At 44.2% G+C, this 20,230-nt stretch overlaps 1 protein-coding gene across 2 annotated transcripts in view; it reads right to left on the reverse strand.

The window, feature by feature from the left end:
- Positions 1 to 20,230, reverse strand: part of TBL3 (transducin beta like 3) — a 197,719-nt gene that overhangs the window by 47,787 nt on the left and 129,702 nt on the right. For both annotated transcript variants that reach the window (XM_078664866.1, XM_078664865.1), the window contains 2 exons: positions 14,898 to 14,956; positions 10,939 to 11,045 (listed from right to left, as the gene is read on the reverse strand). In XM_078664866.1, the coding sequence (XP_078520992.1) occupies positions 10,939 to 11,045; positions 14,898 to 14,956 (166 nt within the window). The remainder of the gene's footprint in view (positions 1 to 10,938; positions 11,046 to 14,897; positions 14,957 to 20,230) is intronic.

The raw sequence follows: 20,230 nt of genomic DNA on the forward strand, positions 1-20,230 counted from the left end.
TGTGCAGTTCTGAAACACAACATAGCTACAGGTAAGACGAAAGAGAGACCACGTCCTCCTAGACAAGAACATGTCCCGCAGAATGCCCAGCCACCGCAGAACGCACAACAGACAGTTACAGTACCGCAGCCTATAGCTGCCACACAACACGTTACACAGCAGATGTACCAGTACGCACAGTCAGATTATCCAGAATATCAGCAGTATTCATGAAACAGCCTAGAGAGGGAGGTTGGCTTGCCTCTCATCGAGGTTCCTGTAGATCAAGAGGGTCCCTATGTACACAGTCAAGTATTAGGGAAAGACAGAAAGTTTCTGATTGATACAGGGGCAAGTAGGACTACCATCAGTCATGACGAGGTTCCAGGGGCTCCACTCTCAGGCTCAAGAAACGTTTCCCTGGGATTTTCAGGAAAGCCTATTGTTAATGAAATATCGAAACCAGTTTCCCTAGAAGTTGGTCCATTGTCCCGAACTACAGACTTGTTACTTACGAAATCCTGTCCTGAAAATTTACTAGGTATTAAAACATTGAAAGAGTTAGGTGCAGTCATATGCTGTTCCCCAGAAGGTGTGAGATTGTTTTTACGTGATTTTAAAGGTCATTATGTGTTACGTGATTTTGATCCAAGATTACTGAATGTACCACAGCATTTATGGGCGCACGGTCCAACTGATGTAGGTTGTATGCACATTACACCATATCGTGTCACTCTGAAACAAGGTGTTACCACGAATCCGACAGTACAAATTGCCACCTGAGGCTGTAACAGCCTTATCGAAAATTATTGACGAGCTCATTGCTCAGGGGGTGGTTGTAGAAACTGACTCCAATATATGTAATTCCCCTATCATTCCAATTCTTAAACGTACTGATCCAAATGCACCTCCAGTTTATCGATTAGTGATTGATCTTCGAGAACTTAATAAATGTATCATACCCCAGTACCCTGTGGTTCCAGATATCTCTTCCCTATTGACAGCCATTGATTCTGAAGCAGAGTTCTTTACTGTTATTGATCTCAAGAACGCATTCTTTAGTGTCCCCATTCATCCAGACAGCCAGTTCCTTTTCGGATTCTGTTTAAACGGAAGAAGCTATAAATTTACACGAGCTCCTCAAGGTTTCACAGAAAGTCCTAGTATTTACAGTCAAGCACTTAAAAGACAACTAGACAGTATTCACATGCCAACTGACACTGCCCTGCTCCAGTATGTCGATGATCTATTAATAACAGCCCGTACAGAACGTGACTGCGAACGTGCGTCACTTACGGTCCTGTATTTTCTGGCCGAGATGGGGCACAAGGTGTCCCCTTCCAAATTGCAATTCTGTGTCCAGCAAGTGGTATACCTAGGACACTTACTGTCCAAGAGGGGTAGACAGTTGACACCTGACCGTATCCAGTTAATAGCACATCTTCCACAGCCCAAGACACAGAAGGAGGTACGAGCTTTTATCGGCCTCACTTCTTACTGCAGACAATGGATTCCTCAATATGCATATCTAGCTAAACCACTGATACAGTTAACGACACAGGAGGCAGCGACATCGACTGTCCTCCCTTGGACCCAGGAACATACACTTGTTTTTAATGAATTAAAGAAAGCTTTATGTAATGCACCTGTGTTAGCGACACCGAACTGTAGTAAGCCTTTTACACTTTTTGTCACTGAACGTGATGGTACAGCATTATCTGTTCTCACGCAAGATCAAGCAGGACAACACAAGCCTTGTGCTTATTTTTCTAGCACATTAGATCCAGTAGCCCAGGCTCTGCCTGCGTGCCTCAAGTCAGCTGCAGCCACAGCTCTAGCTATCAGACAAAGTGATTCCATAGTGTTAGGACATTCCCTGACAGTACAAGTTCCACACTCCGTGGAAGTTCTTTTAAACCGAACACAGACTCAGCACTTGACAATTGCACGATTAACAGGGTATGAACTGACACTGTTTCAGCCACACATAGAAATCAGACGCTGCAACGTTTTAAATCCTGCTACACTATTACCCTCGATTACATCGAATCCTGCCACACATGACTGTGTGGAAGTTATTGACATCATGACGAAGCCAAGACAAGACTTGACAGACATTGCATTACCTGATCCCGACCTGACACTTTATGTGGATGGTTCATGTATGAGAACAAGTACAGGAGAGTTAGTAGCCGCGTATGCAGTGACTACTGAAACCGAAGTTATAGAAACACACCGTATTGACACCCTGTCTGCTCAAGCAGCAGAGCTCATCGCTCTGACCCAAGCCTGCATACGAGCCAAGAACCTGAAAGTAAACATATACACAGATTCACGTTATGCATTCGGAGTCGTACACGACTTTGGAGTGCTCTGGCAAGAAAGAGGTTTCATGACCTCTCATGGAGCCAAGATTCAGCATGGCTCTCTCATTCAAGCTCTGTTAGAAGCAATACATTTACCGAAAGCCATTGCCGTTATGAAGTGCAAAGCACATACGAAAGCTACTGACACTATTTCCCAAGGTAACGATCTAGCAGATCGAACAGCCAAGCTTACAGCTCAGACCCCAGACATTCCAGTTAACACGACAACGACAGATATTCCAGATCAGACTACTTGTATGACAGTTAAAGACCCTACACAAGATGTACTAGACATACAGTCACATGCTACCCCAGACGAAATCAAGAAATGGTCTGAACAAGGAGGGGTCCAGACAGATCAAGGATGGTTGACGAAGGGAAAAGCCACATGGTTTCTCCCCGACTCTATGGTTCAAGTTATTGTTAATACCGCACATAGTCCAGCACATTTAGGAGAGAAAGCCATGTTAGACAGTATCCAGAATATTTGGTTTAACAAGCATTTACGAGCAGCAGCCAAACAGAAAGTACGTACCTGCATGATATGTTGTCAGTTCAATCCAGGTAAAGGTGTTCCGGTGGAACAAGGTGGATTCCATCCTCCTGACCACCCTTTTGAAGTCCTCCAGATGGATTATATTCAGATGGATCGATGCCGAGGTTTCAAGTATGTCCTCGTAGTTGTATGCGCTTTGTCCAGATGGACAGAAGCATATCCAGTCCCAGATTACACTGCCGCGACCACTGCCAGGCAGTTGGTTCGTGAGTTTTTTCCCCGCTATGGTTTGCCCAGGGTCGTGTATTCAGATAACGGCCAGCCATTCTCATCCGAACTCATGAAACAAGTATCTCTTCTGTTAGGGTACCAGTGGAAGTTCCATTGTGTACGACACCCCGAGGCAGCTGGCCTCGTCGAGAGACATAATCAGACTCTGAAAATCCGCATTGCCAAGGTTTGCGCAGAGAAAGGCGTAGATTGGATGGTAGCACTGCCAGTCGCCCTTTTTTATATGAGAATGGTCGCTCACTCCCGTTCAGGTCTGTCCCCTTTTGAGGTTATTTTCGGTCGTCCCCCGAACATGTGGGGTACACCAATGCCACGTAAAATTACAGATGTTGACAGTAATATGCTGACAGATTACCTGGCTTCCTTGATGTCTGCACTACTCTCTTGTCGTTCACAGGTCGCTGCTGCCTTTCCAGACAACACGCAAGTGAAACCGCACGAGGTCGTTCCAGGTGATTTAGTGTTGATCCGGAATTTTGATCGTTCAAGCCCGCTGGAGCCCCGCTGGAAAGAACCGAAGCTCGTCTTGATGACCACAAGGACAGCGATCAAAGTGGAGGGCCGCAAAGGCTGGATCCACTCCAGTCACGTTAAACGATTTCATGGACTCCGTCCAAAGACTTTTTTCAAAGACTGCCCCGTTCTCAAGGACTGCCCAGATACTGACTCTAAACTTCCCCTGTTAGAGAAAACTCAGCAGCAGGAGTATAAATTAAAGCTCCGGTCTAGCAAGTCAGACAGTTTAATTGTTTAAGTCCCTCTCGGGTGAAGCGGTTAGACAGGTTCCTGACATGTATGAGACAGACCCCCATAGTGAGAGAGTTAGTCGAAACTCCAAGAAAATACGTTATTGTAAAAATTTGCGCAGTCGATGCGTGATCACGTTACTGTTTATGTTATTTCTGAGTCTTATGGTTACATGCATGAGTTATGTTTTACATGTATATTTTCCTCCTATTGATTCACATGTACATTTGTCTTCTAATGATACAGTAGAGCACACTTTTAGTGAACTACCTCCTCACGAGTTATCCTACAGACTTGCCATGCGCAACAATACTTTTATCCGAATGTTACACTATTCACACCAGACTAGCAATGCCACTAATTGTTGGGTGTGTGGTCGACTCCCCCCTTTCCAGACACCGAAGGGAGTTCTGCCACTCTTTCCCTATCCGTTTTCACACAATGGTTCGTGTGGAGCATGGTTTACGATAACGTCATCCTCAGACGATAAGTCCCTTTTGAATAGAACATGTTTCCCAGACAAGGAAGGACTTTCCCATAGAACAGGGTTAGATCTAGAAAATTAAGTATATGATCTAGGTAATTATTCCTCGAATTTCATGGTTTTGAATGTTCAGTCCAAGACTACTCCAGATTTGCCTGCTATTACAGTCCTACCAGTAAAAGGCGAATTATGTGTCAGAAAGAATGGTTCAGTACATCTAGGACACAGTGATTGTACTACTGTGGTCGAGTATAGTGACAGTGGGAAATCTAATTTCAAAGCCTCACGTCATTCATATTTTGTGTGTGGTCAGACCGCATATGTACGCCTGCCCCTAGATTGGGATGGAACATGTTACATTGCCTTCCTACTGCCACCCGTTTTTCTAGCCCCATCCGATTATCACAGAAATACACATCTAGTACACTTCAGACACAGAAGGGAGACTGAGTCCCCAATTGTCGATCAAACTGAAACTGCATTAGAACAGTATCAAGACTTCAATAAAGGTTTCTTTTTCTTCATAGGTCCTGTCCAGAATAGTAAGCTAATACGTAGGCTAACCAGAACCCTTGAAGCCGTAGTGAATGAAACTACTTCCGCTCTAGGTAACTTAACTGAAGAACAATCTGCTATGAGATTTGTCGTGCTTCAAAATCGTCTCGTCCTTGACGTCATACTGGCCGATAGGGGCGGAGCTTGTAGAGTCATCGGATCTAGTTGCTGCATTTTCATTCCTAATAACGCACCGTCTGTTTATTCAGCTATAACCAGACTTCATAAAATATCCCATCAGTTACACCAGAATCCAGGCACCTGGACATGGTCCGGTTGGCTCTGGAGTATAATATCTGCCTGGGGATGGAAAGTATTGTCATTCCTAGGAATAGTAGTAATGGTCATATTCAGTTGTTGTCTATGTTTACAATGTGGCCCTGCGTTTTGCGGCTTGTGGGCTACCTCTTGTATTCCAAGTCCTAAGTCCCGTTCCAAGAAAATTCGAGAAGAGCAAATGATGCTATATGAACAGATAGATGGTATCATGAATATTGATGTTTCCTGAAGGAAACGTAGGGCACAAGGAGGGAATGAGGAAAATTGAATTTTGCCCTGTCATGTGTCCCTACGTGTTCCCCATTATATGTTATATGTGCATGACCGATATGCATATGTTCCCCCTTGACCGAATAAAGACGCAATTATGGTTGTGTCCAACGTTAGTATGCCAGTTTCCAGTCCTCGTGAAAGCAACGAGTATTAGGCCTATGTTGCCAACGTTTTACATTGTGCACGTTATTTCATCGAGTTGCACCCGTTTCTGGGCATCATAAGGGCCCGGACACCAGATTCAAGCTCCAGTCTCCTGAAATCACTCCGAGGAGCGATGTAGCCCCTCCCGCATCCCTGACCCTTCGCTTACTTTCTGCCAAGCAGCGCGGTGCCCGGCCTGGCCTGCCTGCCTGTCTGCCAAGAATATGTTATGCCTCTAGTTAGCTATAGTCTAGTCTTCCTGTCTCCATGCAAGAGAATTACTGAATTAATATCCATAGAAGATTCATAGCACACGCAATACATGTAGAATATATGCATGCACCAGCCTTAGTGTCAAGTAGCCTTTGCCCTGATGACATTTAGATTCTATCAACATGTTCTCCAAACACCAGATATCAGATATGCTATAGGTACATGTCGTCCTGACATCCCAGACTTTAGTCTCCTCTTCTAGTGCAGAAGTCAGAGCCCCCAGCTCTCCCTAGTTACACGTCATGGCCCGTTTGCGCGCACCAGTAGGTTAAAGGTTCCAGCTGCCCAGGTAGCCCCCTCCATGTATCCACCCATTTATGACACTTCTGTGACGTTTTCATCACATGTCTACGTGCACGCCCTGTGCACGCCTTCTTTGTACGCCCATGTGTTCTTATCTTACGTTTGTCACTTGTTACGCCTACTGTATTCAATGCAATTGTAATGTTTTCCTATATATACTATGTAATGTTGATGAGACGTTGCAGCTGCCATTCCATGCCATTCCAGTCCATTGCATGCCACTTTATGGTCTTTAGGCTCGAGCCATCCGATTAAAGCCATTTCTGACTCTGATTCCACGGATCCTGCCTCTTATTTATTGAGCTATCTGTTTTGATTAATGTATAGAAAAATAGTACCGGTAATCAATTATTTATTTACCACACCTGGTCATAGTTTCTCGCATAAGGAAAGCACGATGGGGGAGTAGGGGTTTTGTGTTGGGGGCCACAAAGGCCTGGAACGCCTTGCCCTTTGCCCTGAGAAACAGCACGGATCTTATGACTTTCAGGAAAGGAATGAAGACTTGGTTATTCACACAGTAATCTCGTTCGGCTCATACCCTTTGGGCGCATTTCATCAGCGCCAGGACACCTCCGGGTAACAGTGCGCTCTATAAATGTCTAAAATAAATAAATAAATAAATAAATAAAATTAGTCTGCTGCTCCCTTGGTGCTTTGTACAGGCATTGGTCTGCTGTTCTCTTGGTGCTTTGTGTGGGCATTGGCCTGCTGCTCTCTTGGTGCTTTGTGCGGGCATTTGATCTGCTGCTCTCTTGGTGCTTTGTGCGGGCATTGGTCTGCTGCTCTCTTGGTGCTTTGCGTGGGCTTTGGTCTGCTGCTCTCTTGGTGATTTGCGTGGGCTTTGGTCTGCTGTTCTCTTGCTGCCCTGTGTGGCATTGGTTTGCTGCTCTCTTGGTGCTTTGTGTGGGCATTGTTCTGCTGTTCTCTTAGTGCTTTGTGTGGGCACTGGTTTGCTGCTCTCCTGCTGCTTTGTATAGGCATAGGCCTGCTGCTCTCTTGCTGCCTTGTATAGGCATAGGTCTGCTGCTCTCTTGCTGCTTTGTGTGGGCTTTGGTCTGCTGTTCTCTTGCTGCCTTGTTAGGGCATTAGTCTGCTGCTCTCTTGGTGCTTTGTGTGAGCATTGATCTGCTGTTCTCTTGCTGCTTTGTATGGGCATTGGTCTGCTGCTCTCTTGGTGTGTTGTGTGGGATTTGATCTGTTGTTCTCTTGCTGCTTTGTATTGGCATTGGTCTGCTGCTCTCTTGGTGCTTTGTGTGGGCATTGGCCAGCTGTTCTCTTGCTGCTTTGTGTGGGCATTAGTCTGCTGCTCTCTTGGTACTTTGCATAGGCATTGGTCTGCTGCTCTCTTGGTGCTTTGTGTGGGCATTAGTCTGCTGCTCTCTTGGTGCTTTGTGTGGGCAATGGTCTGCTGCTCTCTTGGTGCTTTGTGTGGGCAATGGTCTGCTGATCTCTTGCTGCTTTATGTGGTCATTAGTCTGCTGCTCTACTGGTGCTTTGTGTGGGCAATGGTCTTCTTTTCTCTTGTTGCTTTGTAAGGGCATTGGTCTGCTGTTCTCTTGCAGCTTTATCTGGGCATTGGTCTGCTGTTCTACTGGAGCTTTATGTGGGCATTGGTCAGCTGTTCTACTGGTGCTTTGTGTGGGCAATGGCCTTCTTTTCTCTTGCTGCTTTGTAAGGGCATTGGTCTGTTGTTCTCTTGGTGCTTTGTGTGGGCATTGGTCTGCCGCTCTCTTGGCGCATTGTGTGGGCATTGTTCTGCTGTTCTCTTGCTGCTTTCTGTGGGCATTGTTCTGCTGTTCTCTTGCTGCTGTATGTGGGCATTGGTCTGCTGTTCTCTTGCTGCCCTGTTTGGGCATTGGTCTGCTGTTCTACTGGTGCTTTGTGTGGGCACTGGTCGGCTTTTCTCTTGCTCCTTGTGAGGGCATTGGTCTGCTGTTCTCTTGCTGCTTTATGTGGGCATTGGTCTGCTGTTCTTCTGGAGCTTTGAGGGGGCATTGGTCTGTTGTTCTCTTGGTGCTTTGTGTGGGCACTGGTCTGCTGTTCTCTTGGGACTTGTGGGGCATTGGTCTGCTGTTCTCTTGGCTCTTTGGGTGGGCATTTGTATGCTGATGTGTTTCAAATAGGGTAGCATCTCCCATGGGTGATTTAGTTCCTGAACAAAAGAGTGGGTTGGTGTTTGTAGGGTATGGGTAAAAGGGGAGGGAGTCTTACAACCTTCCATCCTTGCCTAAATTAAGGTTGAAAAAAGAATAGTTTTTTATACGAAAGCTAGCTCGCACCTGTATCGGCTGTAGCAGTGTTGCATAGCAGCAACTGGTCTTGTGCCTTTCCAAAAGAACTGGGCACTTACACTCCTGAGTCTTTCTAATGGACTATCTGTGGATCCATATCTAGGGTGCATTGTTCATGGTCTAGGCTCCCATGGAAACATGCCACCCTGGCTTCTTGATTCCTTGTCTCCTTGTAGTAGGGCAGGTATAGCCCTATCATGCACTGGTCTGTTTTTCTTGGGTGTGCTGTTGTGCCTGGAAACTTCCCATCCCAATGCTGCTCTGTTGTTGGAGTCCCTTTGAGCCTTCGTTCCCTGTACCTCAACTCCCCTTGGTGTCCCTGTCCCTCAAGTGTCATCCGAGGTTCTCCTTCCCGCAAGGCCTCATGTTCTCAGGTTCATTCTTACCTGGTTCCCTGAGCCAGAGTGAAATGGAATAGCTCATAAGAGCGAGGCATACCTCTATTGTCTTTATCCAATTTAAGGTGGCTGTGATGTCCGCAACAGCTGAAAGGTGGCTCTGATGTTAGAGACAGGCGAGGGACAACTTTGCAGTTTGTCTGAGAGAGATATTGATCAGTAGAGCAAGGGAGCTTTCTGCAAAGCTGATGGGTAGCTCAGATGCATTTGGCAAAGTGAGGGATAGTGTGCAGACAATGACAGGTGAACGGTAGTTCTGAAATCTGTGATGAGTGAGACAGCTGTGTTGTCTGTGTGGAGGAACAAACCAACTGAGCGATGTACAGCTCTGCTTTTAGTGCTAGGTGGACATCTGTACAATTGCATCTGTGACTGGACAAGTCACAGTGTACAGCTAGCCCTGGTGCTAGTGTGTTCTTAGGACTGCAGGGACAAACCACTCAACTGCTCCCATTTACCAGTAGTTACATAAACCTGCAGGTACAGTGATGCCTCCTTTCCCTGTCTTGATAATCCATACACATATCTATAAAGCACAGGCTTGCAGATATTTGAAATGTTTGTGACCTGGGGGTACTCAGTTGCTCTGCATTACATGGGCTGAGAGGCAATAGAAGCCAAGCCCGGTGGCTCAGTGGACTAATGTATCCACTTCAAGGATCTAGGTTTGACTGGAAAGAATCATGGGGAGTCACACAGCCTCACTCAATCTTTCATCCTTTCAAGCATTTAAAAAGAGTACCACTGAGTTGGACAACAATAAACATCTGTTATTTCAGTGGCAAGATACCCTTTTCGGCGAACATGGCTTTACAAATACACGTGCAATGTTAAGTTATGGCGGTCTTGTAGACATTCACACCCAACAGCCCATTATGAGCCATTCCCTAAAATTTATCAGTTTTTGTAGATTGATGCAGAGGGTATAAGAGTTATGAGGATATCAAAATTCCTCTTTTAATTTAGCTGAAGGGGCCTGTGACTGGGGCCCATTTGTAATTGCAGAGCCCTCAGTTTAAATTATTATGTCGGACCACCGGTGTGAGTTATTGGTCAGTGAACTCATGAAATGATGTCAGTATAGAGAAAACATTAGTTGGACAGGTAGAGGGATGGGTGTAGGTATTAAGAGCACCATGATCGGTGGAGCATAATCATAACCATGCAACGTAAGTAAAAGCCTAAGAGAAAAAATCAAACTCATTACAATCTCACGAGTCTGCTACCCCAACTGTAAAGAGAAAGCACTGGAGAGGTAAGTGATCACACAGAGGACTAAGAAAATATTCTGCAATGGCTGGTATGCTACAAAGAACACTTACAGTTCATACATATACTGTGAAGCTTTATTGTTCACCGGGTGAAAAATTGGCTAAAAGAATCATATTCAATGCTCTAGGATGTTCTGGGTAGGTCTAGGATTAGAATGCTGAAGTAAACATGCTTTTTTGTAACTTTAACATCCATGATACAGCAGCTTAGAAATGTCCTCAATAAAAAGCTTACTCGCTTGTAACCAGACCTTAATTTATACAAACAAATTGGCTAAAAGAATCATATTCAATTCTCTAGGATGTTTTGGGTAGGTCTAGGATTATAATGCTGACGTAAACATGCTTTTTTGTAACTTTAACATCCATGATCCAGCAGCTTAGAAATGTCCTCAATAAAAAAGCTTATTCGCTTGTAACCAGACCTTAATTTATACACAAGTTTATATTAGCCTCAATGTGAAGAAAATAAACTGTGTTTTATTAGGACAAATTCAGCAAACTGTAAGACCCAAGTCAGATTACTACACCTTGAACCAAAAATTAAGATGCGAGACTTGGATATCCTCTGTGCCACTCTGCAGGATTATCTGCAATGTCAGTAACTTTGCAGAATATTTTGCTACTATATTGTACTGGCACACCTAATATGCTATCCATCCTCTACATCCCTGAGCAGCTGGACACACTCACTACAGTGCTGCATTTGGCACAGGGAGGCACATTAGTAGCAGCGAGCGAAATCATTTAGTACAAGCAGAAGATATACAAAAGAATAGTTTTACCTTGAACAAGACATAGCGCCCACACCATGAGTGTGTCCCGATCCTTGTGCCACGCATTGCACCTCCCCTGTGGTTTTATCCATCCGCCAAACTCGCACGCTCCTATCCTGTAAAGACATAATAAATCATTAATTCAAGCATGTAGATATGAAATAACTAGAGCATCATCCACACAGTGGAGTCTAGAAAGGCCCATTATCACAAATATTAAGTCTTTTCCTTTCCAGTTAATCCCCTGTTTGGGTTACAAATGTCAGTCAATCAAGAGTAAATGCATGTGGTTAACAGAATGCATATTTAGTTGATGATTTAATCTTCTGAAACATGATGACCAAGTATTGCGTACATATATTTTAGGATTAAATCCAAGTGCTGTTTGTTCAGTCTTGAAGTATTTGTTATTAATTTCTACAGGGTATCTAGAAAGTCAACATTGTTGTTGTTCAAAGAACACCATCTAGCAGAATGAAAATTTTTCAATGGCATCATGCCACTCTCTGATCATTGCTTACTCAGAGTTCTTATAACAATGAAAAAGGTTATAAAAGCCTAACACAAGGAAAAAAGGGTTAGAGAGGAAACCTTTATGCAGGGGTTACACTGGGACAGGCTGCACAGAATCACATCATGGATTCTGACTTGAAGGCTATGCAAGAGGTGCTTACGTTTCCTGGTTGTCTACATATATCAGTACAGCTGGTGGAATTATGCAACATGAATAGCAAGGCCTTGCCACACCATTTGAACAAAGCACTCTATTGTTCAAACCGGTATGTGGGTGTGAATCATCTTTGAACAAAACAGATTTTATTTTCTCCTATGCTAGAAATAGAATAGTGCCTAGAAGTAGCAAAATATACGTAGGATTGCTAATAAAAATAATAATAATAATGTAAGAGTGGTATTTTTTTATGCACACTCCTATTAGCCATTGCATGTGTTTGCTTTCTGGTTCCAATTCATATCATGTGCACTAGATTAGGGTTTTGATTTTAAAAATAAATTTTTAAAATGTATTCCCCATTTTCTAGTGTTCTTGAGTTTGTTGTTCATTAATGATAGCGGGTATGGGGTTCCACTAACTCTCACTGCAATATCTCCTGGGGCTGATCGTTATCTGAAATGCATTTTGTGCTAACTTTGCTCAGTGGCTGGTGGAGTGGTTGCAGTTCAGCTGGTTTTCTGTCTTGGATTGGCTTATTGATCGCGTCCTTGCTGCCAAGGGGTCTAGAAAATCAATCTCTGTGATTCTAGAATACATCTTGAAAATGTATCACAATGAACTCTTCATAAGGCCTCTTAAAACGATCTGTAAATAGTATTTACTAATCAACAAAGATCTGACTGCCACCAAGTGTTTTCACACCACTGCACCAAGATGCCAGTTCCCCTCACCATGCACCCAATACAGCCTCAAACTTTACTTTTCCACTGTGCATTTTCTTTTGTTGGTTCCATGAACATTGAATTATGTTACTGTAACAGATTCTCCATGTTTTGATTTTTTGGGAACACTAGAAAAGGCTCCCATGAGCAGCAGGGTGAAAGTCTGAAGAGTCTTCCCTGTGTGAGTGACCTCTGTGAAAGGTCAGTGCTGAAAGAGAGACTTCTCTCACCCATGTAAAACCTGAATGTTAAGGTGACCGGATTATAATGGGGATGTTCAGCCTTCAGTCTTTTGATTCTTCTGTTCCGATGTGGCTCATCCAAATCATCCTTCTTCAATCACCATATCTCAATGGAAGACATGGAACTGAAGAAAGCAGCAATTCTGCACTGAGGTACGTTATCCATTCATGTGACTCATTGTCTAAGGGAAACTTGAGTGTCTAGAAACTGGCTACTGTGGGATAAAGGAAGGAGACTCCAATTGTCAGGAGCTCAAAAGGGGTCTATAGCTCCCAGCATGCCTTGGAATGTCCCGCTGTTAATAGCATGCATCAGACTCAATATCCATGCTACAGGGAGGCATTATATGACGTGTTGGTACAGGAGACTGTGTAGTAGCCACAGACCGTGCTTTTATCATTTATGTTTAAGTGCTATGCCGACAAGTGTGCATACACCAGGGCTCCTTTCCTAACCCAAAGCAATAGACATTCTTTGCTCAAACTTGCCCACAGATATGCTTCACCATTGGTATGGGCTGGCACTTCAGAGCATCCACATTTTAAACCACTATCAAAACCGCTGTTCTTCTGCAGCCCCATTGATTCTGCACACTCTGGATCTCCACCATCAATGTTACTGGATACTCAGCAGAGCCACTGATAACCAGCCAAAGCAATAAGACAAACATTGGAAGCTCAGCTGTATGATGGAAGTGCCCAATTATCATCCAATGCACAACCATAGATTCAACGCCACATGTCCTTCACTCTCCGAAATACCGCTCCCTAAACATAGGTTAATAGTTTAGTGGACTTCACGGGCTCTGACCTACAATGCTGAAATCCCCTAATTCCATTGGGAGTGAAACCAGTTATCCCTATCCACCCCCTCCGAACAGTGCTTATTATCTGATAATGATTTACAAACAATGTGAGATTTAAAAGGAGGCCAATGTCACGCTTTTAAGCAGAAGTCTCTACGCTCTCTTGATATCTTTTCTACTCACACCGCACCTGTGAAGGTGTTCGCTTTCTTAATCTGTACAATGCTTTATAAGACGAAGCCAGTCATATGAGTCATCATAGGGCATATTGTTAGGATGTATTTCTCTCAAGAAATCATGGCTTTTTTTGAGGACAGAGGGCAGAATCCAGGGAAGCGTTTGCAATAGGTAACCTGACCAAGAGGGAAACAGAGCCATGGTTAGCTGTACTTGGAAGGAAAGGAGTCTGGTATTGAAGGAAGCAGGAGTGGTCGGAAGCCGGATGGAGTAAACCACAGGTTGAGATGATGTAATCACAAGAAGAATAGGGCAGGGGGCGTGGGAAAAGAACACGCTGTTGAGATGAAAGGGTAAATGGCAGCAACTACATCGAAAACTTGGAGCACCTAAGGAATGTGTAAGCTGCCTTAGTGAAGAAGAGATCACATAGAATAGTCTCTATGAAACAGTGTATGACAGCAGGTACATAGAAAGCATTAGGGAAAGCTATAATCTGGGGATTAAGGCCTCACATGAGAAGTCAAAAGGCCAGTTTGACCAACATTGGATGCTGTACAAGAAAATGATTGTGAAGACGACAGCAGTGGCAGGAAGATCAAGAGAGAGATGGAAAGTAGGCATACAGATGTGTCCAGGTACTTAAGAAGAGGGAAGCAATTTGATGGCTTAGTTCATATCGAAATCGGGGGCTAGAGATTGACACTTGGCTATTTAGAAAATAAATTTAAACAAGAACCGGAGCCCAGGAACTAGATCTAAAAAGAGGAGGAAAGACTGTCAGAAGTACCTGATAACATTAGGAATATTTTTCAATTCCAGGTCCTGTCACTAGGGAGAGTCTTAGAACAGGTTGTGCCTGTGCACGCAGATCCCTATAACAGAATCCACAACTGTGGGTGAGCGCAAAAAAAGAACAGGCCCCTCTGCCATGCATGCATATGGGAACGGTAAACGTCGGTAAAGGGAATGAGCCCAAAGATGATTCCCCCCCCCATTTGACACTGCACCTTGATAATATGGTGCTACAGCAAATTAACTTCGCGTCGCACTACGTTGGAACGGAATTGTTAGAGGGGGGGCTTTCAGCAGCTGGGGTGGTTCTATAAAGCATGTGCTACATGTTGCTTGTCTAATGGTGTAAGGTTACTGCAGGTTCCAGCGAACTCTTGCACTTAGTGATCATGCTACAGTGAAATCAGGCCAAGCTCCACATAGTTACAAACTGAAAGCTCCAACAGTGATGGAAGCGTAAATATATATAGAAAAAAACAACTCTATCTCCAAATAAGACATTGCTTTCTATTCTAAATGAAATAGAGCACATGCAGACAGAGGTAGAACATACCTTACCACAGCTGGAGAACATCAAACCTTTCTTGAACACATCCAAAGCAAGCACAGTGTCTGTGGGAACAGAATACAAATATATGATGTCATGGTTAGAACTATTATGCAAAGCAATCATTGTAGATTCAAGACATAAAGTCATACTTCTAAATAGTTTCCACTTAGTCACGCAACCCACTAGGCGTACAAAATGGAGTGAGGGGGTGCTTAAAGTCAGACAAAGAATAACCTACTTAGTGCATGTGCAAACTTCAGAAGAACAGTTCACTTACACAGCGATTAGGAGTGTTTTCAAAGAGCAGGGTAAAAAATCAAAAGCGCTTCAACTCACCATAGCACATGTACAGAGACAAAGTATTGGACAGGCAATCTGACATTAATTATTTGTGTATAGTTCAACCCTGAGGTACTACACATCAGTCTTTTAGGTGGCTTCTTGAATAATGGTGGGTTTCTGAACAGAAGTGAAGCTGGCCCAAACATGGGCTGTAGGGTTAGTTCAGGGGAAGCCTGATTTAGAGCCCCCTCAATCCATTGCCATTGATTAAGGACTCCAGGTACTAAGCTTCAGAGTGCCATGTGTGCTGATTCCCTTTCTGTGCCTAATAACCACAGGCTCTTCGAAATGCAGACAGATACCGCTGACAAGTCTGCGGATGCCCTTTTGGCACAAAGAATGGCATGGACACTGAACATCTAGTCGTTACCTTCAGTCATCAGGTCTGAGGCAGCAAAAAGAGCTAGGCGAAGGCTGAGAAAGACTAATGTAATAAGATGAGCGATGAAGGCCTTCCACCCCCATGTTTGTTTCAGAAAACGTGCATCGTCTGGACAAACCATAAGCTCTCGCGGTCGCGGAGGGCCAAGGAATGTGACAACTGGAAGTTGCTTAGGTGATTTATTTCATTGCAAGGATACCGCAAAGTGTAAGGTAAAGCTGCAACATGCAAATGCTGATGTACATACTAGAGTAGTCTCAGACACTAGGAGGGCATGCTGTACAGTTGATCGTCCCAGAGCCATTTCTAGGTGTTTTGGCGCCCTAGGCGAGAATTGAAAAAAGCCAGCCCCTCCCTTTTACTACCATTACTCTCTCCCCTGTCATCCAGGCTAGAAGAATTAGTGCATTAGATATGTAGACTAGCTTACCCGGGCATGACAGCGTACAGTAATGTGGGTGCCCCACAATCACAGCATCTTCTGCGGCCCATGGGAAAACATCTGACACCTTCACTCTTGATGAAGACCATAGCACCCTCTACAGACTTCAAGGCACAATAAACAGGAGATGACTACTATCCAACAGCATTAGTAAATGGTCCTTATTTTACAGACCTTAGAAGGGAGAATTCTCAGATAAACTATGTTGAATCCTTTGCTGATACCTGCTGCAGGTTTTTCACGGACTTATGATAAAAATACATTAGTCCAAGAGGCCGCCTTGCCCAACCACTTATTTCAGTAGGGGTTAGGAGCTCATGTAATGTGGGAATTATGTAAATGACATTTCATTTATACCATGTAGCCGACGGGGTGGGCTAGGGTTTCAGGTCCTAGTCTAACTGCAGACGCTAAGCTCCAGTCGGAGGCTTGACTCAAAGGGCACCATTTGACCACAGTCCATGTTCTGAGGAACCGCAGTTCAGGATTGACAGGTGTTGGAATGTTTTTCGGATCTGCTAGGCTCAATGCCATTTTAAAATGGCCCATTTCATCAAAATGTATTTCTTTTTTTACAGTGCCTAGATATGTTTTCAATCACTCTTCTATAAAACAAAGTTTGGATTTTATTTTTGGCATTATACATTCCTGAAGCACACTCAAAATACCCCTCTACTGCAACACCCGAACGGATTAGAAGTACTGCCAAAAAACACTAACAGAATAGCTGTACTGCAACAATAACACTAACTGAATAGATGTACTGCAACAAAAACACTGGATAGATATACAAAGAGATGGCTCATGTTTTTCTTTGGTAGGAGGACAAGAGAGTGCTTAAAAGCCATCCTCAGATGTCCAGTTATAGCACAGTAGTTTGACATATACACACACACACACACACACACACATTTGGTGTACTTTGGTGCTACAGGCAGCAATAGAATCGTTTCTTGCTCAGATACGATCCAAGTGTAGCATGAAGGCCTAATACTAGTCCAGTGGTTACAAAATAATCAAATGTACATCAGAAATGTGCAAGCCTCTGTCACCCAACAGCCCAGCTTGTACTATGTATAGTCTATAGCAGCATCTAATGTTTCTGTCCGAGACATGCACATTAGTGAGAACACTGATCCCTGCTTACCTTCTTTCCTTTCTTTACATTTCTGTATGAAATATGATGCCACGAGCACATACATGAAAACAAGAAGAGTCTCCTTAAGATAATGTTGTATGCATATCTTGCCTAATTGTCTTTGAATTATACCAGTTGGGATACCATATGTTATTCTCACACTCTCTACCCTAATCCCAACACGGTTTAAAGGGTTTACTCCTGTCATTTGTATAACAGTGGAAATATGTGGCATGGTGTGCATTGGAATTATGTGGCTAGTAATTATGCGGTGAGGAGATTAACTGGTGTGTGTTGATTTCGGAGCAGCAGGATCCAGTGCCCACCCCAGCCCCAGCTGCGCAAGTCAGGGAAGGTAGTAGTGGAGGGGTGGTCAAGAAGAGCAAATAATGTGGAGAGAGACCAGCACAGCCTGCTTTGGAGAGGCAGGAAAGTTTACTTTCCCACTAACATAACTTGTTGCATATTTATGGTTTACCTACCCCACTACCATACAATGTTGCCAAATTATTAGGGGTACCAGAGTAGTTCTTTGCTCCACTGGCAGAATATGGTGTCTGCGATGTAGTCCTTGCTGAGGACCAATCTGGGGTTTAGAATTGTTTTAGCAGCCTTACGCCTCTTTGCCTAACCGAGTCCATCCTCGTCTTGTCCTGTAATCATGGATATCATTTAGAGGTTGCCATGAGTGTCATTTGAAACCACTGGCTTGTCTCCTGTGGCCACTGGAACTGTCCTTGTGAGCCCTGGGGTCAGAGATAGGAAGGGCAGTATCACAGACAAAAGCTAAACAAGGCTCTAGTAAGCCTTGTTAGCTTGGTGTGCCTCTCCGCTACATCACATGCACGAGAAGGCATAAAAACGCTCAGCAGCAAGTGGATCTAAGCAAAGTAACACACTTTCAAAACTATTAGTTATTTTGCAACTAGATCCAATCCCTGTAAAATGCATCGCTGTACCTGCTACTGCTCCCAAGCATGTAAAGGAATGAAGAAATATAGAGGGGGTAGGAGGGGAGAGAAGGTGGGGGAGAGGTTGGAATGTAAAAATGATGAAGGGATAAATAACACAAGGAAGAGAGGAAAATGATGCTACAGAGAGACAGGTGAGAAACAGAGAACAAGCATTGGCATAGCCAATAGGTCTCACCTTTGGGACCTTATAAGTGTTTAGCCATGCAACAGTTGATGTTGTTGCACCAAGGATATTGTGCTGCATAACTAAATACGTATAAGGTCCCAAAGGCAAGACCTATTGGCTATGAAAATGCTTGTTTTTTTAAGGCAATCATGCTTCCTCCGGCTGAAAAAGTACATCCAATTAAGGCCAACAAGTAACATTATGAATCAGTTAAATGTTCAATAATCGACAAAATCAATATGCAGAAGATTGTCATCAGTGTAAACATACCGAAGCACCAAAGAAGACTCGAGGAGTCAAAAATACAAAATCTGATTAAAAAATAAAAAGAGCCCTGCTGGCCTCCACATACAGAGACAGAAAAGAACAAAAACATAAGAATGCAGTGGTGAGAGCACATATTGATCACAGTGCAATTTAACAACCCCTTGTTTACAATGCAAGCCAGCTCTACCGCACAGTCCAAGCTCTACCCGTGCAACCAAGCTCTGCAGTGCAACTGAGCTCTGCAGTGCAACCCAGCACTACAATCCAATCCAGCTCTACCATGCAACCCAACCCATAAATTAGGTACCTCAACATAGTCTTGAAAACAACTTAATGTACAAGAAGGATTACAGAGCCATCACAACATAAGAAAATTATATCATTACTCATGTTTAAAAAGCTACTAAAAGCTACTAGTGACTTCACTGCTCCACCCGCTTTTTGCAACATCTTCTCATAAGTCTCCTGTACCTCTCCTTGCGACCTCACCTGTCAGAGAAAGTGAAGCGTATCTGTCAACAGACCGCTCCACAGAAATCTAGCTTCTCAAGTAATCCCACGGGAAGTGGTGAGAGATGCTACTACTCCCAGGCGAACCGGAGCCTGGGAGAAAAAAAAGCCTGGGTGTTGTGTGCGCGCGCTGAAAAAAAATCCACGGGAGTGGTAAAACAATAACAGACAAGCGTGCGCGCCTCGAGCTGCAAGTTGAATAAGCAACAGAACATTGGGAGGCGGAGCGAGGCGTGCATGCTTGTGCGCGTAAGAGCAAGCTGGTGGCAGCCTTTGGCAGCACTTTAAAAACCTGCGTACTAAATGTCTCGCCAGACCAGCGCACGCGCTGGCTCTAGCGAGACCTAAAAAGAGGTGTGTGTGAGAGAGGGATTAAAGACATCAGAGAGAGGGGACGTGTGTGAAAGAGAGAGACAGATGTGAAAAAGTGTGGCACACTTGAGAGGAATAGGCCGTATATACATAGGCATGTAAGTGGTGAATGCAATTAAACACTTTGTGCCAAGGGCACAGGTGACTAGCAAAAGTCATATTGTGAAGTGGATAGCCAGTTCTATCCTTTGTCTCGTATGTTCATGGTGCAAAACTTCTGTTCTGCACCAACACACATGAATCTGCAACATGTGACCAGTGACAGCATGGTAGTGCTTTGGTCCATATGATTGAAGAAAGCAGAGTTACCTTTCAGGAAGCAAAATGAGCCTCTTGAGTCAAGGAAAGACTGCAGCCGGTATCAGGTTGTCTGTTAAGCCAAGAACACGCATGGTCGAGCTGAATGAAGCAAGAGGAAGTTATCGGCCTTAAAAGGGCAGTCTGTTGGCACAATAATAAGCCGCCTAAGGGAGGATTACCTAATCAGTTTGGGGCGGGGTGGAATACTCCAATGTGCACTCATCGAAGGGTTTCACTTCAGACCTAAACCCTTGAGAGCTGAGCCTGTTTCTGCAACAAGAAAGGTGATCTCATGGGCTGCGGTGCCCCTTATGTGGCCTTTGAAAGGAAATAAGAGGGTGCAGAAGGGAGCTGGCTACGGTTCTCAAGCTGTCTGAGCGCAGCTGGCCAGTGCACGGGGCAGCATCTCTCCTGAAAGATACTTTAATTAGTCTAGGGAAGAA

This window comes from Lissotriton helveticus, chromosome 10 (genome assembly GCF_964261635.1).
Source record: "Lissotriton helveticus chromosome 10, aLisHel1.1, whole genome shotgun sequence".
NCBI classification, from domain to species: Eukaryota; Metazoa; Chordata; class Amphibia; order Caudata; family Salamandridae; genus Lissotriton; species Lissotriton helveticus.